The 25,472-nt window shown below is 52.4% G+C and overlaps 1 protein-coding gene across 1 annotated transcript in view; it reads left to right on the top strand.

The window, feature by feature from the left end:
• Positions 1 to 25,472, top strand: part of plxna4 (plexin A4) — a 667,620-nt gene that overhangs the window by 595,290 nt on the left and 46,858 nt on the right. The window contains exons 23-24 of the mRNA XM_038812236.1: positions 5,088 to 5,154; positions 12,423 to 12,569. Coding sequence (XP_038668164.1) covers positions 5,088 to 5,154; positions 12,423 to 12,569 — 214 coding nt within the window. The remainder of the gene's footprint in view (positions 1 to 5,087; positions 5,155 to 12,422; positions 12,570 to 25,472) is intronic.

Raw genomic sequence — 25,472 nt, forward strand, 5'->3', positions numbered from 1 at the left:
TGGGGCAGAGCTCCCGCAGAGCTGCCCTGGACCATCGGTCTTGATTTTCAAACTCATAAATTGGAGAGTGGTACTTGAACCCACAACCTTCTGGCTCGGACAGGAGTGTTGCCAACTGGGCCACAGCGGGCACACAAGCACATTGCTCAAGCTTGAAGGATGTGAAAGATTTGGATGTGGAAAAAGGCATTTCCATTTGTAGGCGAGACCAAAACCACAATATAAGGGAGCTGCTAATGAATGTGATCAGATGATTCGGGAAAAGCATCTTTCCCCAGAGAGAGGATACCGTGTGGAGCTTACTGCCACATGGGTTTAAGGAGAGGCTGGGGAAGCACAGGAGAGGGAGAAGGTGCCGGAAGGCCACGTTGATAGGGTTGGATGAAATGAGAAGTAAGCGCGGGGCATTAACACTGCCATTGACCATTTGGGCGGACTGATCACTTTCTGTGGTATACATTCTCTGTAACACAGGAATCAATGTTGGCTTTTTCATGGTACATATTGTGTATCTCTGTAGCTTTCAGCTTCTGTTGCCTGGATCAAAAGCAAAGGGTGCGGAGACTTTCCATTTAGGACGTAGGCCCCTTCGAGACTGTTTATCGATTTGGATTGTTTACCTCCCGAGGGCTGCTGCTTCAAGTGAAAGAATAGCTTTTTAATTCCCCCTTGATTTTCTCCCCCTCCCCCTGCCTCCTGACTCATGCCTGAGATACCGCTTCATAAGCGCCGGCCAACTTCTGGAATCTCACCAAAGTGGCCATTTGGGTAAAACAATTTGGTGATAATAATCTTTATTAGTGTCACAAGTAGGCTTACATTAACACTGCAATGAAGTTACTGTGAAAATCCCCTAGCTGCCACGCTCCGGCGCCTGTTCGGGTACACAGAGGGAGAATTCACAATGCCCAATTCACCCAACAAGCACGTCTTTCTGGACTTTGTGGGAGGAAGCCGGAGCACCCGGAGGAAACCCACGCAGACACGGGGAGAACGTGCAGACTCCGCACAGACAGTGACCCAAGCCGGGATACGAACCTGGGACACTGGAGCTGTGAAGCGAAGGTGCTAACCACTGTGCTATGGTGCTGCTGGGTGTGAGCTGGGGGGTGGACAGGAAGGTGGCGGGGTGGGTGCCTGGCCTGTGTTATATGCCCACCCCCCACTCCCCTTGCTGAAAAAACACCTGGTGTGGGGGGCATTGTGACTCGAAAGGCCCAATTCTACCCTGGGCAGTGTGTTCGTCAATGGATCCATTGGAAAAGTCTTGAAATACCCAGGCTCCTCTGAAAGTCTCCTGTGACATTGCACAAAGTGCTCCACACAGAAAGGAGGCTGGTTTTGTGGCTGAAGCTAAATCTTTGGCAGCATTTTTCACGACAAGTCGGGCGACAAATTGTTTTAATAATGACAGGTGTGTTATACATTGCAAACCACAATGTATGTTTCAGCTGCTCCGACAGAGCTGCGTTTAACCTGCCATGTCTCTTTAAGGTGATGGATTCTCTTTGCTATAAACGTCCTCGTGTTAATTACAGGTTAATTACTCCGGGAGGGAGAAGTTTTCAGATTCTCGACTGTTCGTCAATTTCCACTCCAGGTCAATATGCAAATTTCCCTCCGCAAAAATAATTAAACCCCGGTCGGAAATGTGTCTGAATTTCCCTCTTACTTTTAAAATATTTAAAGCAATCTGAAGTGTGACATCTTAAAGCTGCTCTCAACACCGGACTTTGAAAGAGTGAGAGAGTTAGATAGATAGGTGGAGAGCGGGATGTGGCGATGGATAAAGAGGGCTGGAAAGATAGAGAGTTGGAGAGGGAGAGAGAAAGGGAGAGAGGAAATGATGGAGAGAAAGCAAGTGTGAAACAGAGAGATAGCTGGGTAGCATGGTGGTTAGCATAAATGCTTCACAGCTCCAGGGTCCCAGGTTCGATTCCCGGCTGGGTCACTGTCTGTGTGGAGTCTGCACGTCCTCCCCCTGTGTGCGTGGGTTTCCTCCGGGTGCTCCGGTTTCCTCCCACAGTCCAAAGATGTGCGGGTTAGGTGGATTGGCCATGCTAAATTGCCCGTAGTGTCCTAATAAAAAAAGTAAGGTTAAGGGGGGGGTTGTTGGGTTACGGGTATAGGGTGGATACGTGGGTTTGAGTAGGGTGATCATGGCTCGGCACAACATTGAGGGCCGAAGGGCCTGTTCTGTGCTGTAATGTTCTATGTTCTATGTTCTATATGAAGATATATATGGAGATACTGAGATAGATGGTACATTACAGATGTATATTTTCTGCCAGTCTGTGTGCGTCTACTGGCAATGCCTCCTCCCAGGGATACAGTAGTATTGTGGTTATATTGCTGGACAAGTAACCCAGAGGCATGAGTAGAAATCCCTTCAGCAATTTAAATTCAGTTAATTATATGAATCTGGAATTTAAAAACTAGCACCAGCAATTGTGACCACGGAACCACCAGTCATCATAAAAATCCATCTGACTCGCCAACGTCCGGCAATCTGCTTTGCTTACCCTGACTGGCCTGAATGTGACTCCAGACCTACCCCAATGTGTCCTCTGGAAGAGCCCAGGAAGCCACTTGGTTGCACGCAAGACGGGCCAGCTCTGGATCACCTTCCTGAGGGCAGTTAGGGATGGCCAGTAAAAGCTGGCTTTGACAGAAGCACTCGCAATCCGCCAACGGATTGAAAAAAAGTATGCAGGTTAAGGTCAGGACACCGGGGCCTTGAGCCTCCGACTATTTTGTCATTAACATGTACAATCAGAAGGGTTGCAATTTGGGTGTGCACCCACTCCCTCCCACCCCAACACCCCTCACCACCGACTCCCCACTTGTCCCTCATGCTGTGTGAACTGGGAGACCTCATCCAGAAGCTTGACCCAATCATCTGTGAATCACCCCAAAATAACTCTCATAACAGTTACAAAATCCGCTCCAAAGCAAAATGACCTTTGTAGTATGTAACTGGCACTGCATCACCTGAGCATTTTTACTTCCCCCTGGTGCTAACAATATAATTTTTTTAGCTTTTCGAAGATTGACCTGTGCAATTACATCCTGTCACAATCCTTAGCGGTAGGTGCAAGTCATTCCATTGCAAGTGTGACTTCCAATTAAAATATGGAGAGAATTGCATTTTAATGCAGTCACACGAAAAATGCCTCACAGTATTAATTAAATCTTACTTATTTGAATGCTGTTAACTGTTCATTATCTCCCTGCTCTTGACAGATCAGAAGCAAGCTCGAGAATGAAAAAGGCCTTTGTTTAAATAAACACAAGGCATTAAGCTATAAATTTTAATTCAAAGAGGAATTAAAGTCAAATACGAGGCCACTTCGCCTTTTTACTCTCTCCAGCTTTGTTCCGTGGCGTCCTCTCTTGCCTCCTCTCTCCTCCCAGCTGGGGTTTCCTCTACCCAGAGCCCATTCCACAGTTACAAGTTCAGAGTCAACATCGCTCGCCTGTTTGACTATGGGATGTTTGACCTTTGCTCACTTCACGCGCGCACGTTCCAAGTAGGTGTCACTGAAAGGGAGAAGGGGTTTGCATTGACATAGCGCTCTTTCCTGGCCTCATGCAGGAAGTCCCAAAGCGCCTCACAGCTAATTAAGTATTTTGAAATGCAATCTCTCGTGCAATGTAGGAAAAGCAGCAGCCTGAGTTTCACACAGCAAGCTCCCATAAACATCAACATGATGACGGCCACCTGTAACAGTCTGTTTCTGTGATATCGGTTGAGGGATAAATAATGGGTGAGAAACCGCCCCCTCCTCTTCTTTGAGTGCCCACTTGAGAGGGCAGACAGAGCTTTGGTATGAAAATGAAAATCGCTTATTGTCACGAGTAGGCTTCAATGAAGTTACTGTGAAAAGCCCCTAGTCACCACATTCCGGCGCCTGTCCGGGGAGGCTGATACGGGAATCGAACCGTGCTGCTGGCCTGCTTTAAAAGCCAGCGATTTAGCCCAGTGAGCTAAACCAGCCACATCCAAAAGACAGCACCTCCAACAGTGCAGCACTCCCTCAGTGGAGTGTCAGCCGAGATATTGGGTCCCAGACTCTGGACTGGGGCTTGAACCTTCTGACAGAAAGGCAAAGATGTAGGAGCAGGGACACTGGCTAATTCTGCAGCCTCTGTAATCTGGAGACCCTGAGGGACGATGGTGTGGCTGGAATTTGGTTGGATTTGTTTGTTGGATTTGGACTTTTCCCCAAGCTTCTGATACAGTTCCAGAGTGACAAGTGGGACTGACGCACCAGACCCCAGCAGAATGAGCTGCCAGGGAAACAAGCAGGGAAAATGCACGAGATTCATTAAAGTGGAGCCCATCCCAAACTCTGATTCACATATCCTAACACCCACCAAGTCCTTTTCAGCCATGTTCCCTGATGTCTATTGGCTCCAGGTCTGGCAATGTCTTGATTTGAAAACTCTTATCCTCGTTTCCAAATGTTTCTTAACTGGGTAATTAAAAGATAACCATTGAATCATTCATGAAACAGGTTTCACTGATCTCCTTGGAGCTGATTAAATTATTAGCAGAGGGGAAGTGTATCTTGCTGATAGTTTAACACTAATCACAATTTAAACCCCTGTTTGGGGGACGGGGAGGTGTCTTGTCTCCGATTCGCGTGTTGGGTGCAGGTGTTGTAAGCCAGCCATCTGATTTTCCTCTCACCCTCTTGGCATCAGACTGATTACACCGTCTCTGTTTGGTGAGCTTCAGTCACCGTGTCAACAATAACTTGCTTTTTCCCAGTGCTTTTCACATTTGTCAGATATAACGTGAGGCTAAGCCACATTCCGAGATATTGGGATGCGTGACTAAATACTTTGACGCCAGTCTGAGTTCATCTGATAATTTTCCTATGAATTGCCTTGAGACATTTTACATTCGACATGCTATATAAATGCAAGTTGGCGTTCGTCACTTGTTGTTAACCCCCTCGGTGTGTACCTTGTTCAGTGACACGTTGGTTCCTAATGTATCAGGCTTGATAATGTTAAATATAAAGTTGCCCAAGATGGATTTTTAATCTCCTTTCTCTTAACTTCATCTCTTTCAATTTTAGGACCGAGTCAGTGGCAGAAAAGATGCTCACCAACTGGTTTACATTCCTCCTGTATAAATTCCTTAAGGTAAGGTTATAAAATGGCCTCTTCTCAGTCTGTGTTCACTCATCGTTTTGGTTTCCTCTCAGGTTTGTGCTGAGAGTTTCAGCTTGAATATTTCTGCGGGAGATAGGGAGAGAGAGTGGTTAGAAAGACATTTGCTTTTCCAAAATCATGCCCTTTGCTGTTTTAGGCGCCGGAATGTGGAGACTAGGGGCTTTTCACAGTAACTTCATTGAAGCCTACTTGTGACAATAAAGCGATTTTCATTTCATTTCAAGAGGACATTAGAAATAATGGGCAAGGGCATGGGGAAGAGATGGGAGAATGGCACTGATGCCATTGGAGAGCCGGTCCAGATGTAATGGGCTGAATGGCCTCCTTCTGTGCTGTAACAATTTTGTGAGTCAACGCCACACAGACTGCAGCCATTCCAGAGAAGCCCTTACCAGTGATGTCCATAATATCCAGAATGAATTTTTAAAAAAATTAACTTTGGGCAATTAGAGTTATAGAGTAAGGGAGTCGAAGGGTCAGACAAGGTTTTGTGATCCAGAAGGAGCCAAATTCATTATTTTCAGTGCTTTATCGGTCTGTGGATGTCACCAGTCCCTGTGTCCTGTATGGATTGAGTACACAGCCTAGAAAAGCCCGAGATTGGAGTTGTTCACGATAATTGACCTCTGTACTTGTCTGCGTGACAGAAGGTGAGTAGACCATCCAAGGATCCGTCACTGAGGCGATGCCGCCCAGGAGCAACTTGAACGGCTGCCGTTCAGAGTCTACTCCTGCATATGAGTTGGACAAAATGCCAAAGGGCAGCATTAGGCATGGTAAGTGAGAGGGAACCTTCCGGAGAGAAAGGGAGCAGCTGCAGTGAAATGGGAGCGGTCGTCCATAAAATCTTAATTTGAAGGTGATGAGCCATCTCCAGATTAGGTTAATATAGACAGCAGCAGTTTACGCGTTCAACCACTGATTTTGCAGCACTGTTGGAGGTGCTGCCTTTCGGATGCGATCCTTCTTAAAAATAATTTTAGACTGCCTAATTCTTCCAATTAAGGGGCAATTTAGCGCGGCCAATCCACCTGGCCTGCACATCTTTGGGTCATGAGGGTGAGACCCATGCAAAAACGGGGAGAATGTGCAAACTCCACACGGACAGTGACCCAGGGCCGGCATCGAAGCTGGGACCTCAGTGCCGTGAGGCAGCAATGCTAACCCACTGCGCCACCGTGTCACCCCGGATGGGACCCAAATCCAAGGACCTTTCAGCCTTCCCACATGGACATAAAACTGCATGCTGCTGTTTTGAAGACAGCTGGGCAGTTCTTACCAGGGTCCAACTTTTCACCACACTGTCAGTATATTAGCTCCAATGAAGACATCGACAGGGATTTTCCAGTCCCGCCAAAAGTCAATGGACTTTTGGCTGAACGCAGCGGGACCTGCCCCAGCGGGAGGTGCCCCAGCGGGCCCTGTCCCTGTGGGCCCTGCCTCAGTATACCCTGCCCCAGCGGGCCCTACCTCAGTACGCCCTGCCCCAGCGGGCCCTACCTCAGTACGCCCTGCCCCAGCGGGCCCTGCCTCAGTACGCCCTGCCCCAGCAGGCCCTACCTCAGTACGCCCTGCCCCAGTGGGCCCTGCCTCAGTACGCCCTGCCCCAGCGGGCCCTGCCTCAGTACGCCCTGCCCCAGCAGGCCCTACCTCAGTACGCCCTGCCCCAGTGGGCCCTGCCTCAGTAGGCCCTGCCCCAGTGGGCCCTGCCTCAGTACACCCTGCCCCAGCAGGCCCTGCCTCAGTACACCCTGCCCCAGCGGGCCCTGCCTCAGTACACCCTGCCCCAGCGGGCCCTGCCTCAGTACACCCTGCCCCAGCGGGGGGTGCCTCAGTACACCCTGCCCCAGCGGGCCTGCCCCAGCGGGCCCTGCCTCAGTACACCCTGCCCCAGCGGGCCCTGCCTCAGTACGCCCTGCCCCAGCGGGCCCTACCTCAGTACGCCCTGCCCCAGCGGGCCCTGCCTCAGTACGCCATGCCCCAGCGGGCCCTGCTCCAGTGGGCCCTGCCTCAGTACACCCGGCCCCAGCGGGCCCTGCCTCAGTACGCCCTGCCCCAGTGGGCCCTGCCTCAGTACGCCCTGCCCCAGCAGGCCCTACCTCAGTACACCCTGCCCCAGCGGGAGGTGCCCCAGTGGGCCCTGCCTCAGTACACCCTGCCCCAGCGGGAGGTGCCCCAGCGGGCCCTGCCTCAGTACGCCCTGCCCCAGCGGGAGGTGCCCCAGCGGGCCCTGCCTCAGTACGCCATGCCCCAGCGGGCCCTGCTCCAGCGGGCCCTGCCTCAGTACGCCCTGCCCCAGTGGGCCCTGCCTCAGTACGCCCTGCCCCAGCAGGCCCTACCTCAGTACGCCCTGCCCCAGCGGGCCCTGCCTCAGTACGCCCTGCCCCAGCGGGCACTGCTTCAGTGGGCCCTGCCCCAGCGGGAGGTGTCCCAGCGGGCCCTGCCTCAGTACGGCCTGCCCCAGCGGGCCCTGCCTCAGTACGCCCTGCCCCAGCAGGCCCTACCTCAGTACGCCCTGCCCCAGCGGGCCCTGCCTCAGTACGCCCTGCCCCAGCGGGCCCTGCCTCAGTACGCCCTGCCCCAGTGGGCCCTACCTCAGTACGCCCTGCCCCAGTGGGAGGTGTCCCAGCGGGCCCTGCCCCAGCGGGCCCTGCCCCAGCGGGCCCTGCCCCAGCGGGCCCTGCCTCAGTACACCCTGCCTCAGCGGGCCCTGCCCCAGCGGGCCCTGCCTCAGTACGCCCTGCCCCAGCGGGCCCTGCCTCAGTACGCCCTGCCTCAGTACGCCCTGCCCCAGCGGGAGGTGTCCCAGCGGACCCTGCCTCAGTACGCCCTGCCCCAGTGGGCCCTGCCCCAGCGGCCCTGCCTCAGTACACCCTGCCCCAGCGGGCCCTGCCCCAGCGGGCCCTGCCTCAGTACGCCCTGCCCCAGCGGGCCCTGCCTCAGTACACCCTGCCTCAGTACGCCCTGCCCCAGCGGGAGGTGTCCCAGCGGACCCTGCCTCAGTACGCCCTGCCCCAGCGGGACGTGCCCCAGCGGGCCCTGCCTCAGTACGCCCTGCCCCAGCGGGCCCTGCCTCAGTATGCCCTGCCCCAGCGGGCCCTGCCTCAGTACGCCCTGCCTCAGTACGCCCTGCCCCAGTGGGAGGTGTCCCAGAGGACCCTGCCTCAGTACGCCCTGCCCCAGCGGGAGGTGTCCCAGCGGACCCTGCCTCAGTACGCCCTGCCCCAGCGGACCCTGCCTCAGTACGCCCTGCCCCAGCGGGAGGTGTCCCAGCGGACCCTGCCTCAGTACGCCCTGCCCCAGCGGGCCCTGCCTCAGTACGCCCTGCCCCAGCGGGCCCTGCCTCAGTACGCCCTGCCTCAGTACGCCCTGCCCCAGCGGGAGGTGCCCCAGTGTGCCCTGCCCCAGCGGGAGGTGTCCCAGCGGACCCTGCCTCAGTACGCCCTGCCCCAGCGGGAGGTGTCCCAGTGGGCCCTGCCCCAGCGGGAGGTGTCCCAGCGGACCCTGCCTCAGTACGCCCTGCCCCAGCGGGCCCTGGCTCAGTATGCCATGCCTCAGTACGCCCTGCCCCAGCGGACCCTGCTCCAGCGGGAGGTGTCCCAGTGGGCCCTGCCCCAGCGGGAGGTGTCCCAGCGGGCCCTGCCTCAGTACGCCCTGCCCCAGCGGGCCCTGCCCCAGCGGACCCTGCCTTAGTACGCCCTGCCCCAGCAGGCCCTGCCCCAGCGGACCCTGCCTCAGTACGCCCTGCCCCAGCGGGAGGTGTCCCAGCGGGCCCTGCCCCAGCGGACCCTTCCCCAGCGGGCACTGCTTCAGTGGGCCCTGCCCCAGCGGGAGGTGTCCCAGCGGGCCCTGCCTCAGTACGGCCTGCCCCAGCGGGCCCTGCCTCAGTACGCCCTGCCCCAGCAGGCCCTACCTCAGTACGCCCTGCCCCAGCGGGCCCTGCCTCAGTACGCCCTGCCCCAGCGGGCCCTGCCTCAGTACGCCCTGCCCCAGTGGGCCCTACCTCAGTACGCCCTGCCCCAGCGGGCCCTGCCCCAGTGGGAGGTGTCCCAGCGGGCCCTGCCCCAGCGGGCCCTGCCCCAGCGGGCCCTGCCTCAGTACACCCTGCCTCAGCGGGCCCTGCCCCAGCGGGCCCTGCCTCAGTACGCCCTGCCCCAGCGGGCCCTGCCTCAGTACGCCCTGCCTCAGTACGCCCTGCCCCAGCGGGAGGTGTCCCAGCGGACCCTGCCTCAGTACGCCCTGCCCCAGTGGGCCCTGCCCCAGCGGCCCTGCCTCAGTACACCCTGCCCCAGCGGGCCCTGCCCCAGCGGGCCCTGCCTCAGTACGCCCTGCCCCAGCGGGCCCTGCCTCAGTACACCCTGCCTCAGTACGCCCTGCCCCAGCGGGAGGTGTCCCAGCGGACCCTGCCTCAGTACGCCCTGCCCCAGCGGGACGTGCCCCAGCGGGCCCTGCCTCAGTACGCCCTGCCCCAGCGGGCCCTGCCTCAGTATGCCCTGCCCCAGCGGGCCCTGCCTCAGTACGCCCTGCCTCAGTACGCCCTGCCCCAGCGGGAGGTGTCCCAGCGGACCCTGCCTCAGTACGCCCTGCCCCAGCGGGAGGTGTCCCAGCGGACCCTGCCTCAGTACGCCCTGCCCCAGCGGGCCCTGCCTCAGTACGCCCTGCCCCAGCGGGCCCTGCCTCAGTACGCCCTGCCTCAGTACGCCCTGCCCCAGCGGGAGGTGCCCCAGTGTGCCCTGCCCCAGCGGGAGGTGTCCCAGCGGACCCTGCCTCAGTACGCCCTGCCCCAGCGGGAGGTGTCCCAGCGGACCCTGCCTCAGTACGCCCTGCCTCAGTACGCCCTGCCCCAGCGGGAGGTGCCCCAGTGTGCCCTGCCCCAGCGGGAGGTGTCCCAGCGGACCCTGCCTCAGTACGCCCTGCCCCAGCGGGCCTTGCCTCAGTACGCCCTGCCCCAGCGGGCCTTGCCTCAGTACGCCCTGCCCCAGCGGACCCTGCTCCAGCGGGAGGTGTCCCAGCGGGCCCTGCCTCAGTACGCCCTGCCCCAGCGGGCCCTGCCCCAGCGGGCCCTGCCCCAGCGGGCCCTGGCTCAGTACGCCCTGCCTCAGTACGCCCTGCCCCAGCGGGAGGTGTCCCAGCGGGCCCTGCCTCAGTACGCCATGCCTCAGTACGCCCTGCCCCAGCGGACCCTGCTCCAACGGGAGGTGTCCCAGTGGGCCCTGCCCCAGCGGGAGGTGTCCCAGCGGGCCCTGCCTCAGTACGCCCTGCCCCAGCGGACCCTGCCTTAGTACGCCCTGCCCCAGCAGGCCCTGCCCCAGCGGACCCTGCCTCAGTACGCCCTGCCCCAGCGGGAGGTGTCCCAGCGGGCCCTGCCCCAGCGGACCCTTCCCCAGCGGGAGGTGTCCCAGCGGACCCTGCCTCAGTACGCCCTGCCCCAGCGGGAGGTGTCCCAGCGGGCCCTGCCCCAGCGGACCCTTCCCCAGCAGGCCCTGCCCCAGCGGGCCCTGCCCCAGCGGGCTCTGCCCCAGTATGACTATGCCCGGTATCATGTTCGGAACACTGTCCGATTTTCAGTGGGGGGTGGCCTGGCCACAATGGGGAGCAGGGAGCGTGTGCTTTCAGTTTCCCCACCCCAGTGCAGCGACGCCATGTCCATTTGCAGATTGTTCCATTCTTAATTTATTGAAACATAAGATCCTGACTCAGGAGTACGAATGATGAGAGGATGTTTCCCCGTATGTGGGGAGTCGAGAACGAGGGGACACATTTTCAGAAGTAGGGGCTCTTCCCTTTAAGATTGAGATGAGGAGAAATTCTTTTTCCTCAGAGGGCCGTTAATCTATGGCATTCTCTTCCCTGCATGTCGGTGAAGGCTGGGTTATTGAATATATTCAAGGCTGGGTTAGACAGGTCTTTTGAGTGATGAGGGTGTCGAGGTGGGGCGGGGGGTGCGGAAGGCGGCAGACGAGTAGGTAGTTTTCAGCTCACAATCGTAGCCACGGTCATATTGAATGGTGGAGCAGGCTCAGGGGGCTAACTCCTGCTCTGAATTCGTGTCCTCTGGCACCTCACCTGTGAATGACCCAAATCACACTTTCTGGAGTCCGTGTGGGCTGTGCATGTGCAGTACCTTGCAGGCATTGCAGGAGCTTATCTGCAGAGTCTGGGGACCTCTTCTATCTCTCTTTGAATGTCCATCTACTGATGCCAGCCTGCTGTCCGACCCTCTACAGCAACTTATTGCATGGGTATAGCGGTGGTGTGGCTATGCCGCTAGGCTAGTAATCAAATGCCTGGTGGCATGGTGGTTAGCACTGCTGCCTCACAATGCCAGGGACCTGGGTTCAATTCCGGTCTTGGGTGACTGCCTGTGCGGAGTTTGCACTTTGTCCCAGTGTCTGCGTGGGTTCCCTCCGGGTGCTCTGGTTTCCTCCTGCAGTCCAAAGATATGCAGGTTAGGTGGATTGGCCATGCTAATTTGCCCCTTAGTATCCAGGTTAGGTGGGGTTACTGAGTTACGAGGATCGGGTGGAGGCGTGGGCTTAAGCAAGGTGCTCTTTCAGTGAGTTGGTGCAGACTCGATGGGCTGAATGGCCTCCTCCTGCACTGTAAATTCTATAATTCTATGAAATACCACTTAATTTGGCAGTTCTTTCAAAGGACTGACATAGATATGATGGGCCAAATAGCTGTGCTACCAGTCCAAAGATGTGCAGGTTAGGTGGATTGGCCATGCTAAATTGCCCATAGTGTCCAAAATTGCCCTTAGTGTTGGGTGACTGGGTTATGGGGATAGGATGGAGATGTGGGTTTGGGTAGGGTGCTCTTTCCAAGAGCCGGTGCAGACTTGATGGGCCGAATGAAATGAAAATTGTTTATTGTCACAGTAGGCTTCAAATGAAGTGACTGTGAAAAGCCCCTAGTCGCCACAGTCCGGCACCTGTTCGGGGGAGGCTGGTGCGGGAATTGAACCGTGCTGCTGGCCTGACTTAGACTTGTCTGCTTTCAAAGCCAGCTGTTTAGCCCTGTGCTAAACCAGCCCCTACCTGATTCTTACTGGTGATTGTGATGAGAGGGGGTGAGAGGAGGATGGATGAGGCTGGTGAGGGGGTGAGGCAGAGTTAGCTTTGGGAGTGGTGGTGAGGGTGGTGGTAGCACCATTGCTCTGAAACCCCGAGGGGATGGTCATCTTGAACATGCAGCTGTACTAACTCTGGCCTCTTCTGTTTTCCCACATTGACCAGGAATGTGCAGGGGAGCCTCTGTTCATGCTTTTCTGTGCTATCAAGCAGCAAATGGAGAAGGGACCGATCGACTCAATTACAGGAGAGGCACGCTATTCGCTCAGTGAGGACAAGCTCATTAGGCAACAGATAGACTACAAGACACTGGTAAGTTCTGAATGAAACGGGGAACGAGATGGGGTGTGAGTGAGGGGGGGGGGGGAGGGTGCGCAGAAGGAGGGTTGTGTGAATGGGATAATTGGGCTCATTTGTGCAGATCACAGGAGCAGGATATTCCTTTGAGATGGGTTGGGTGCTGACAAACCACCCCCCACCCCCCATATTATGCTGACCCTTGTGCCAAAAAAACATGTGTGCTTGGCCTGCGAAACCTGGGCTGCCAATCAAGGTTTCTTCTCTTCGCTAGCCACATGAGGGAAAAGCACGGGCGTGTGGTCATTTCATTTTAATTTGCACCCCTCCCCTCCTCTGGCCAGTTCCTTGCTGGGTGGGGTGGGGTGCGATGGGGGGGCACAGTTCCATGAGCGTTGGCTGGCCAACAGCACCCTGTCGCAGTTGGCCGACAGAGAGCTGAGACGGTCAGTGTGGGCAGCTTGTTGGACTCCGAGGCATCACAGCTGAGGCAGATGCTGCTCTCAGCCCCAAACGTCCGCAGCTGGTGTGCAGTTTCCAGCAGGAGGCGCAAGGTAGAGATGCTGGCATTGGTGCTCCTTCGCGCTGCGAGGGCGAAGGGGCGGTTTGACAGAGGAATTCAAAACCTGATGGCGTCAGTGATGGGAAACTGTTTCCAGTGGCCGAGGGGGTCAACCAGCAGAGGAAGGTAAGTGGCAAAAGAACGAGAGGCGAGATAGGGAAGAAAACCTTTTGCACGCTGAATGGTTGTGATCCGGAATGCATTGTCTAAAGGAAAGACTCAATGATAACTTTCAAAAGATAACTCAAAATGATAACTTTTCAAAAGGGCTCCTTCTCCTTCCCTTCTAACTGAGGACAATTAAGATCAATTGAAGCCCCAGGCCGAGATAAACTAACCTTACCAAATCCAGGGGTCAACACTCAAACCTTCCTGGCATAGTGCACCTCTGAACCAGAGTCCCTACAGTGCAGAGGAGGCCAGTCAGCCCATCAAGTCTGCACCGCCCCTTGCTCACTCTTCCATCCACCCGCCCTATCCCCATAACCTAACCTGGACACTAAGGGGCAATTCATCATGGCCAATCCACCTAACCTGCACGTCTTTGGACTGTGGGAGGAAACCGGAGCACCCGGACGAAACCCGCGCAGATGCGGGGAGAACGTGCAGACTCCGCACAGACAGTGACCCAAGGCCAGAATCAAACCCGGGACCCTGGCGCTGTGAGGCAGCAGTGCTAACTACCGTGCCGCCACTGAACTAAGTCAAATCCTCTCCACCTCCTGGAAGGCCAGCTGGACGAAGCTTGGGAAAAATCTGCAAAAACTGGAACAGAACACAGAAAAAATGCTGGAAACGCCAACCTCAGATGTAGCTCAATATTTGAAAAGGGGAGTCCCTGCCATTGACCAAGGCCTGATTAAGGGAAGGCATCAGCAATGCAAACCTGTCTTTTCCAACAAATTCTGTCTCCTCTTCCAAACTCAAGATGCCAGCTTTCCTGTCAGAATCCACTTATTTGGAGAGAGAGTCGAGTCACTTTTGATTAGAAGCCATTTCTCGCTGCCTCGCTCTCAGAAAATGGCCTGAGCTCCATATAATTAAATGGCTTTGCAGCCTGCTGAAGATTAAAGTGGATGAGTCAGGCAGTCAAGGGAAGCAAAATCATGTTCTTGTGAAGTTGCTGTGTGTGTGGGGGAGGAAGAGGGCCAGGAAGAAGAGTGAGACCCTCATTGTACTTGGTGTGTAATGTTGATCAGAGTGAGCACCTCACTGTAATGGGTGTGTAATATTGGTCAGAGAGCGAACCTCACTGTAATGGGTGTGTAATATTTGTCAGAGTGATATCGTCACTGTAATGGGTGTGTAATATTGGTCAGAGTTATATCGTCACTGTAATGGGTGTGTAATATTGGTCAGAGTGAGACCGTCACTGTAATGGGTGTGTAATATTAGTCCGAGTGAGCACCTCACTGTAATGGGTGTGTAATATTGGTCAGAGTGAGACCGTCACTGTAATGGGTGTGTAATATTAGTCCGAGTGAGCACCTCACTGTAATGGGTGTGTAATATTGGTCAGAGTGAGACCGTCACTGTAATGGGTGTGTAATATTGGTCAGAGTGAGCACCTCACTGTAATGGGTGTGTAATATTGGTCAGAGTGAGCACCTCACTGTAATGGGTGTGTAATATTGGTCAGAGTGAGACCGTCACTGTAATGGGTGTGTAATATTAGTCCGAGTGAGCACCTCACTGTAATGGGTGTGTAATATTGGTCAGAGTGAGACTGTCACTGTAATGGGTGTGTAATATTGGTCAGAGTGATATCGTCACTGTAATGGGTGTGTAATATTGGTCAGAGTGATATCGTCACTGTAATGGGTGTGTAATATTGGTCAGAGTGAGACCGTCACTGTAATGGGTGTGTAATGTTGATCAGAGTGAGCACCTCACTGTAATGGGTATGTAATATTGGTCAGAGAGCGAAACTCACTGGAATGAGTGTGTAATATTGGTCAGAGTGATATCGTCACTGTAATGGGTGTGTAATATTGGTCAGAGAGCGAACCTCACTGTAATGGGTGTGTAATATTGGTCAGAGTGGGACCGTCACTGCAATGGGTGTGTAATATTGGTCAGAGTGAGACCGTCACTGTAATGGGTGTGTAATATTGGTCAGAGTGAGACCGTGACTGTAATGGGTGTGTAATATTGGTCAGAGTGAGACGGTCACTGTAATGGGTGTGTAATATTGGTCAGAGTGAGACCGTCACTGGAATGGGTGTGTAATATTGGTCAGAGTGAGACCGTCACTGTAATGGGTGTGTAATATTGGTCAGAGTGATATCGTCACTGTAATGGGTGTGTAATATTGGTCAGAGTGATATCGTCACTGTAATGGGTGTGTAATATTGGTCAGAGTGATATCGTCACTGTAATGGGTGTGTAATATTGGTCAGAGTGAGACCGTCACTGTAATGGGTGTGTAATATTGGTCAGAGTGAGCACCTCACTGTAATGGGTGTGTAATATTGGTCAGAGTGAGACCGTGACTGTAATGGGTGTGTAATATTGGTCAGAGTGAGACCGTCACTGGAATGGGTGTGTAATATTGGTCAGAGGGAGACGGTCACTGTAATGGGTGTGTAATATTGGTCAGAGTGAGACCATCACTGGAATGGGTGTGTAATATTGGTCAGAGTGATATCGTCACTGTAATGGGTGTGTAATATTGGTCAGAGTGATATCGTCACTGTAATGGGTGTGTAATATTGGTCAGAGTGAGCACCTCACTGTAATGGGTGTGTAATATTTGTCAGAGTGATATCGTCACTGTAATGGGTGTGTAATATTGGTCAGAGTTATATCGTCACTGTAATGGGTGTGTAATATTGGTCAGTGCGAACGCCACTGGAATGGGTGTGTAATATTGGTCAGAGTGAGACTGTCACTGTAATGGGTGTGTAATATTGGTCAGAGTGAGACCGTCACTGTAATGGGTGTGTAATATTGGTCAGAGTGAGACGGTCACTGTAATGGGTGTGTAATATTAGTCCGAGTGAGCACCTCACTGGAATGGGTGTGTAATATTGGTCAGAGTGAGCACCTCACTGTAATGGGTGTGTAATATTGGTCAGAGTGAGCACCTCACTGTAATGGGTATGTAATATTGGTCAGAGTGAGACCGTCACTGTAATGGGTGTGTAATATTGGTCAGAGTGAGACTGTCACTGTAATGGGTGTGTAATATTGGTCAGAGTGAGCACCTCACTGTAATGGGTGTGTAATATTGGTCAGAAAGCGAACCTCACTGTAATGGGTGTGTAATATTGGTCAGAGTGAGACCGTCACTGTAATGGGTGTGTAATATTGGTCAGAGTGAGCACCTCACTGTAATGGGTATGTAATATTGGTCAGAGTGAGACCCTCACTGTAATGGGTGTGTAATATTGGTCAGAGTGAGCACCTCACTGTAATGGGTGTGTAATATTGGTCAGAGTGCGACCGTCACTGTAATGGGTGTGTAATATTGGTCAGAGTGCGACCGTCACTGTAATGGGTGTACTTGCTGTAATTGGTCTATAATAGAATATAAATTATAATTGGTAAATTGAATGTGGCTGTTCAGGAACCAATTAGGGCTTTTAGGAAATTACATCGCTGTAATTAATCATTTAACATTCAGTCATCAAACAAGACAATTCTCAAAATTCTAATCCAATCTCAAACGCTGATATCTGCATACCAGAATGGGAAAATTGCCAGCACTGTAATCTTCCAAGGGGTTTAGGGATACTTTCTGTCTGCCGTTCTTTACTCAGGCGCACTTAAGGCTAATTGTTAAATGGGTGGAGGTCAGATAACTTTGCACAAACCCCAGGGATCAAAGCTCAGTCCTTCTGTAAACCAGGGCCACACCTTCCCACTCGGGCCGAGGGAAAAGACTCTCGAGTCGCTATTCCCAAGAAGAGAAAGGGAGTCATACCCACCTGCCCTTCCCAATATTTATCTCTCGACTAATGTCACTAGGAACAGGTTAACTAAACATTATCTCAGGGTTGTGTGTGTGTGGGAGCTTTCTGTGCACAAATTGGCTGCTGTGTTTATGACATCACAGCAATGGCTGCACTCCCAAAGTACTTATTTAACTATTAAGATTTTGTTGAGGTCATGAAAATGTTAAACGGAAAGATGAGACTTGCATTCAATGACTGTATTTTGCAATCATCAATCGAACGACCCAGTGGCACTGTAGTGTTGCGTGGTGTATCTCTGATAATGATATTAAGCCATCGCTAGCGTCGCATAAATAATCTGGTAATTTATTTGTAGCCTGTATAAATAATTAAAAGTAAAGAAACATGACAGTTTAAGGGATACAGTAATCCTGAATGATCACCCTCTTGGGCTGATTATGTTTCAAATGTAACAGGAAATTGGAGTGTCAGTGAATGAAGTCAAGAACACTGACCCAGTCCCGCACCACAAAGAGACATCACTGGGCCTCTCTTCCTCACCAGTTCCCGGCTGATTGCATAAATGGAGTAGCCAACTCTGCCTGGATGTATTCCTGAAGCTTGACCTCTGACCTCCAGCTAACCACCCCCCCCTCCCCCACCTGCGCAGCCCCTTACAGACACCCCACCCCTACTTCCGTCGTTGGTGAATCAACGCATTCACACTCACAGTATTTTGCCGTGCTAGGGGAGGCAATGGGGTAGTGGTATTGTCACTGGACTAGTAATCCCAGGGTAATGCTCTGGGGACATGAGTTCGAATCCCACCAGGGCTTGATGGTGAAATTTGAATTTAATAAAAATCTGGAATCTAAAGTCTAATAACGACCATGAAACCATTGTCGATTGTTGTAAAAAAAAACATGTGGTTCACTCATGTCCTTTTAGTGAAGGAAATCTGCAGTCCTTACCTGGTCTGGCCTACATGTGACTCCAGACCCACAGCAATGTAGTTGACTCCTAAATGCCCTCAGGGCTGGGAAATAAACGCTGACCCAGCCAGCGACGCCCACATCCCACAAATGAATAAAGAAAAAAGATCAATTCGAAATAAATTAGACTCTTCATCACCTGATTGGATGATTCTTGACCATCAGTCAAACAGCCAGTTTTCCATCGCCAAAACTGTTTTTAAAAACTTTTTTTTTTCAACGACTTTCTGATTGTTCCCCTGGATTTTGTTTCCAGCTACGTGGCAGGGAAGGGAAGAGCCTTAAATTTGAATCAGTTCAACTTTCCCCCAGATTGTGAGGGCCAAATATGCCTTTAAAATACCCAATGTCTATTTCCTGCCCTAATAAGTGAGACAGCTGTAGGATTTGTCTGGAATTACAGATGGAAGATTGTGATAACTTGATATCCAAATTTGTTGCTCTGCTATCCAATGCTGCTAAGGATGAGCGAATGGCTCAGTTTAACATCTTCCAGCAAGGCACGAAATGGGGGAGGATGGGGGGGGGGGGGGGGGGGGGAGGACATCTCCCACGACTTGTTCAGCTCAAATAATCTCGCTTCTCGATGCTTTCGAATGGGGTGAAACGCACAAACTGCAGCACCGCGGAATGACAAACTCAAACCTGCCCTGGTTGAAAGAATTGAAAATTAAGAAGAGGTAGAGGATGAAGCAGGTGAGGTGGCACCTGAAAGAAAGAAGGGCAAATGAAGATTTTGAACGGAGATCCTTTGGGGCTGCACCCTGGCCCAGCGAAGTATTAACCTGCTTGAGCATTTCAGTTGCTGCCCCACTGCCATTTCTCTTCCCGTCTCCTTCAACGATTCCTCATCCAACAATTCTAATGCCCATATCACAATTGTCCTTTCCGCCCCTGTTATGGGCCAGGGTTTAGAGAACCCCAAAGTGTATCATGGAGTTCACCTGACCCACAACTTTCAATAGATTGTGGTTATGGGGTGCCTACTTTACAGGTGTGATGCAACAGAGAACTAAAGTACTTTTAAATTAAAACAATGTTTATTTATGAAACCAGTTAACACTTTATAAACCCACAGTAAATATCTTAACAACTATCAACACCAATCATCCCCACAGATACAATATTCTGTAAGTAACCCTTAATCTTTCCTTGCAACATCCATAAGACAAAAGACCCTTTTTAACACAGAGATTACAGACAGGATTCTCCCAGCCCCGCGCTTGGCCGGAGAATCCCTCCGGAGCGGAAAATTGGCGCCACCGCGTTTGGCGACGTGCCGATTGCAGGCCGAGCGGCCGCTCTAAAAAGGCAGAGTCCCGTCGGCGTCGTCCACACCTGGTCGCAGCCGGCGGGAAATCTGCGCGCAGGGTCGGGGGGCGGCCTGTGGGGAGTGGGGGAGAGGGGGGCTCCGACGCCGGGGGGAGCCTCCGATGGGGCCTGGCCCGCGAACGGGGCCCACCGATCGGCGGGCCAGCCTCTCGCTCCTCGGGCCTATTTTCTTACGTGCCGGCCCCTGAACTCCCACGTCGGGGCTGGCACATTGAGGGAGACCACCGCACACGCGCGGGTTGGCGCGTCGCACAGTTCACGCCGGGATGAGAGGCTTGGGCGGCGTGAACCGCTCCAGCGCTGTGCTGGCCCCCCCGTAGGGGCAAGAATTGGTACTCCCAGCAGCCCGTTCACGCCGTCGTGAAACGAACGGCATTTCCGACGGCGTGGACACTCTGACGCCGAATGGGAGAATCCCGCCCCAGGTTTACATTCTCTACAGAGAGCAGTTATCACTTTGAAATCACCCAAATGATCTGGAGACAGTCTTTCGATTGCAGAGAGATCCTTATGCAGCTACTTGCTTTTCCTGCAGCGATCCAACTCTCAAAACAAAACTAAAAACACTCTGTTCAAAAACGGAAAGACAGACGGCCCAGCTCCACCCACACTCTGACATCACTGCAGCTATTCGATAAACACCCATTTCTTAAAGGTACTCTCACATGACACCCCCTTCACTCCCTGCGCTCGCTGACCTACCATTGGCTGCTGGTTGGGCAATGCCTAAATTTTTTAATTCCCGAGGGCAGCACGGTGGCGCAGTGGTTAGCATTGCTGCCTCAAAGTGCCGAGGTCCCAGGTTTGATCCCAGCTCTGGGTCACTGTCTGTGTGGAGTTTGCACATTCTCCTCGTGTTTGTGTGGATTTTGCCCCCAGAACCCAAAGAGGTGGAGGGTAGGTGGATTGGCCACACTACATGCTCCTTAATTGGAAAACATTATTTGGCTACTCTTAAATTATAAAAAAAAATTTTTTTTTTAAATTTCAATTCCCATCATTGATTTTCACTTCCTGCTTCTACTTTCATCCCTCCCAGCATCGTCACATTCCTCCCAATTCTGCCTCTCGCACATTGCTGATTTTCATCACTTTATCATTGGTGGTCATGCTATCAATCAGCTCAGCCCTCAGCTCTGGAATTTATCACTGGCCTCTGCCTAGCAATGTGGAAAATTGCCCAGGTTTGTGTCCTGTCCACAAAAACCTGGCCAATGTCCACCCCTATCCATCTACTTTCGATCAGAAGCAAAGTGATGGAAAGGCTTGTCAACAGTGCATTCAAGTAGGGTGCTCCTTCCAAGGGCCAGTGTGGACTCGATGGGCTGAATGGCCTTCACTGTAAATTCTATGGTTCTAAGTGACACGTACTTAGCAATAATCTGTTGATGGATGCTCAGTTTGGTTCTGCTAGGGTCACTCAGCTCCTGACCTCATTACAGCCTTAGTTCATGCATGTGAAAGAACTGAACTCCAGAGGTGAGGTGACCAGTTACTACTCTTAACATCAAGACAGCCTTTGACCAAGTGTGGCATCAAGGAGCCCCAGCAAAATCATAGGGGAAACTTCCTCCAGGTTGGATTCATACCTAGCACAAAGGAAGATGTTTACGGTGGTTGGAGGTCATGGGGCTGGTTTAGCACAGTGGGCTAAACAGCTGGCTTGTAATGCAGAACAATGCCAGCAGCGCGGGTTCAATTCCCGTTCCGGCCTCCCCAAACAGGCGCCGGAATGTGGCGACTAAGGGCTTTTCAAGGGGCTGGTTTAGCACACGGCTAAATCGCTGGCTTTGAAAGCAGACCAAGGCAGGCCAGCAGCACGGTTCAATTCCCGTACCAGCCTCCCCGAACAGGCGCCGGAATGTGGTGACGAGGGGCTTTTCACAGTAACTTCATTTGGAGCCTACTTGTGACAATAAGCGATTTTCATTTAATTTCATTTCAATCATCTCAGTCGCAGGGGATCACTGCAGGAGTTTCTCAGCGTCGTGTCCTCGACCCAACACCTTCCCTGCTTCATCAATGACTTTTCCTCCATAGTAAAGTCAGAAGTGGGGATGTTTGCCTGATGATTGCACAATGTTCAAGATTGTGATCTAAGCAATTTGTTAAAGATGCTATATAAAAGTAAGTTGTTGGTGCTTGCTTCGGCAGCACGTTTACTATCATAGACCTTACAGTACAGAAGGAGGCCATTTGGCCCATCGTGTCTGCACCGGCCCTTGGAAAGAGCACCCTACTTAAGCCCTCCCCATCCCTGTAACCCAGTAACCCCACCTAACCTTTTTGGACCCTAAGGACAATTTATCATGGCCAATCCACCTATGGCCTCAACACTATAAACCCTGAGAAAAACAAACTCTGTGATTCTGCCAATATTGGGTCCTTTACAATCTCAGGACATCACGAAGCACTTCACAGCCAATGAAGTACTTTCGAAGTGCAGTTACTTGACAAATTAGCAGCTAATTTGTACGCAACAAGGTCCCACAAACAGCGGTGTGATTGTGACCAGATCATGTTTTTTACCCCATGCTTTTGGTTGTGGGTTAACGATTGTTCGGAGGTCTGGGGGAAGAGCTCGCTTCTTCCTCTCTAAAATAACACCCGGGATCTTCTACAAGGTGGCTCGGCTGGGAGGGTCAGGAATTAAAACAGTCTTTAGTTCCGGCTCAGAAATCATGGAGGCAGCACAAAGAGTTGGGCAACATGGTCAGCGCAGACTTGGAGGGCCGAAGGGCCTGTTCCTGTGCTGTACCTTTCTTTGTCCTTTGAGTCTTGTGCTCCAGTCTCTTCACTGGGGGCTCGAAACCCCTTAAGTTACGAGAGCGCTTCCTCATAGAGCCGCAGCTGCCCACAGGACCAGGGAGCCAGGCTGATTGTTGTAAACACAGTCCAAGGATACAAATGTCCTGTGACCAAATGAGGAAATGGCACCTTCAGGACTGAAGAGTAATTAGAAAGGGATGAAATATGGAGTCGGCGCACCATGACTCTTTGTGCTGCCTCCATGATTTCTGAGCCGGAACTAAAGACTGTTTAATTCCACTGGCTTTTCTCCGCATGGTTTTGTGTGCTCTTATTATCTGTCTGTTTCCTTTGTTTCTCTTTTTTTTTTAAAATACCTCTATAAATTTGTCAGAGAAAAGCAGCTAGCACACATGTAAAAGCAGCAGGTTTGCAAAGTGCATCTGCGCCTGCCTCAATTTACAGCCATCAGATCATTTGCAAAGGAACTGGAGCATTTGCACTTTGATTTCTGATGAGGAGGCTGTGCTGACCTGCTGAGAGTTCCATTTTCTATTTCCTTAAACGCTTTGTGATGCAGATTCGCCCTGGGTTGGCAGAGGAGGGGGTTGCTGGCGGGGGAGCGGCGGGAAGGGGATAGGGGTCCCGGATCCCGCCATCTCTCAGATGCTGCAGATTGGTTCTGTGCAGTGACAATTTAATTAACACCTGACTGGGTAATGCATTCTAATGACTGTAATGCTGGTTTCTTTTCTATCCTTGCGAGAGACTGGGAACTTAATGGCTATTGCTGTGGCTGAGGATTGGCAGTGATGTCTGAATGGCACATTGAAGTCGTTAGGTTGATGCGCTTTCAGCGAATATCAAAGTGGCGTTTGCGCTAACCTGTGCAATTGAGTGTTAAATTCTAATGACATTTGCTTTTTCATTGCCTTGCATTCGGAAAACCGTCTATGTGCGTTAACAAATCACGCAGCTGGGAGTTGCACTTGAACTTTTTACTCATCCCCGCTTCACTGGCCTTTCTGAATCCACCACCTAACTGGCAAGTTCCAAACGCTTCCTCAATTTGGTACTGAACAGGGATCTCTAATTCATTATTCCATATCTCTACATCGCAATCAGTTCAAATCAGGGGCAAAATTCTCCGACCCCCAGCAGGGTCGGAGAATCGCCTGGGACCACCGGAAATCCGGGTGGGCCGAAGTCCCGCCGCTGGGAGGCCTCTCCCGCCGCCGAGGTTTGAACCACCTCTGTAACGGCGGGATCAGCGGCGCGAGCGGTCCCCCGGGGTCCTGGGGGGGGGGGGGGGGGGGGGCGATCGGACCCCAGGGGGTGCCCCCACGGTGGCCAGGCCCGCGATCGGGGCCCCCCGCTCAGACTCCGGGCCAGTGCCCTGGGTGCACTATTTCTCTTCCGCAGCCGCCACGGCCTCCGCCATGGCGGAAGCGGAAGAGAAACCCACATCGCGCATGCGCCGGTGGTGACGTCAGCGGCAGCTGGTGCCAACCGCTCTGGTGCGGGGCTGGCCCCCAAAGGTGGGGAGAATTCCCCACTTTTGGGGAGGCGCGACTCCTGAGTGGTTGGCGCCACTCCCCTACGCCGGGACCCTCCGTCACAACGGGTAGGGGAGAATCCAGCCCCGAACAGAAAACAGCAGGAATGAATTGGAGATAGAGCCAGCATTTTAGGGAGGATATCAAGGCCTTGGAGAGTGTGTGCAAAGGAGATTTACTCCAGTGGGACAAGGAATGAGGGACTTCAGTTACTCAGAGTGATGAGAAAAACTAGGATTATTCTCTTTCGGACAGAGAACGTTAAAGTGGGATTTGGCATTCAGAATCACGATGAGCTTTGATAAGAGTGAAGAGGGAATATGCTGTCTCTACAGGTAGAAGGATCAGTAACCAGAGGACGCAGATTTAAGGTTGTTGACCAAAGGGGCAGAGGGGAGATTAGGTTTTTTTTTGTTCCTGTACGCAGTGTTGCTGTGATCTGGAACGCATTGCCTGAAAGGGGGATGGAACCAGATGAAATGCTAACTTTCAAAATGAAATTGGATAAATACTTGAAGAGGGGAGAAATTGTACGGCCGTGGGGAAAGAACGGGCAAATGGGGCAAATTGGATTCTCATCGAATGGAGCTGGAACAGAAATGGCGGGCCGAATGGTCCACTCCTTGCTACAAGATCTGAACAGACAAAAGTGCATCGGTTCATGGTTTGGCTTCTGGCCTTTTGCCAATTCGTCTGTATGGTGGCGTCTGGTCAGGGTCCAGTTTCTTAAAAAAAACTATTCCTGTTCACAGGAAACAACACGGACCTGAAAATTGAGCCTATGTGCTTCCAATTTGCATCGCTAATGACTAACTGTCTCACCTCATCCACAAGCACCATCTCTCTTATTGCGACTACTCAAAATTAGGACCAGTGCTGACACACGGGGAGCATGTGTTCTTTTAATGGATAAGTGATGTCCCGCATATCTCTGAGCGCATGAGGTGAGACAGGATGTATTGGCGCACACTGCCGCTTCATGCTGGCATGGCCTTGGGCACAGGTTGGGGCACTGAGAAGCACTTTGTTTAAAATTGGCAGGGTGAGCTGGTAAGTGAGACAGAGAGCTTGGCAGCTTTGTTATTCTGCTGCCTGTGTCACACCTCCTGCCGGCCCATTCAATGTGTTTGTTGGAGGAGAGAGGGGAGGTGCAGAAATCTGTGCAGGAATTTGCTCCTGGTGGAAACGGCTGCGATATGGAAAGTGAAAGGGAGATTTTATCCGATAGCAACTGGGACTGTGTACGATCGATCTTCCTTAGCACTTGAACAGTACATGGTTAACTATAGTAATGTATCTCATTACAGCCTTAGTCCAAACAGGAACAAAAAGAGCTGAATTCCTGAAGAGAAGTGAGAGTGACTGCCTATCAAGGTAGCCTTTAACCAACTGGGGCATCAAGGAGCCTGAGAAAAAAATTAAGTTACTGGGACCAGGGGAAAACCCTCCACTGGATGGAGTCATACCTCACACAAAGGAAGATGGTTGTGGTTGTTGGAGTTCGATCACCTGAGCCCCGGGACATTGTGGCTGGGGTCGGCACAGGTTCTGTGGCCCAACCATTTTCAGCTGTTTCATCAATGACCTTCCCTTCATCATTAGGTCAAGAATTGGTGATGTTCGCTGACGACTAGACAATGATCAACACTATTCACAACTCAGATACTGAAGCGGTCCACGTCCAAATGAGCAATGTACCGGCTTGGGCTGACAAGTGGCAAATAACATTCGCGCCACACAAGTGCCAGGCAATGACCATCTCCAACAAGAGAGGATCCTGTCAACATCCTGGGGGGGGATTACCATTGACCAGAAACTGAACTGGACCAGTC

Source organism: Scyliorhinus canicula, chromosome 11, assembly GCF_902713615.1.
Source record: "Scyliorhinus canicula chromosome 11, sScyCan1.1, whole genome shotgun sequence".
NCBI lineage: Eukaryota > Metazoa > Chordata > Chondrichthyes > Carcharhiniformes > Scyliorhinidae > Scyliorhinus > Scyliorhinus canicula.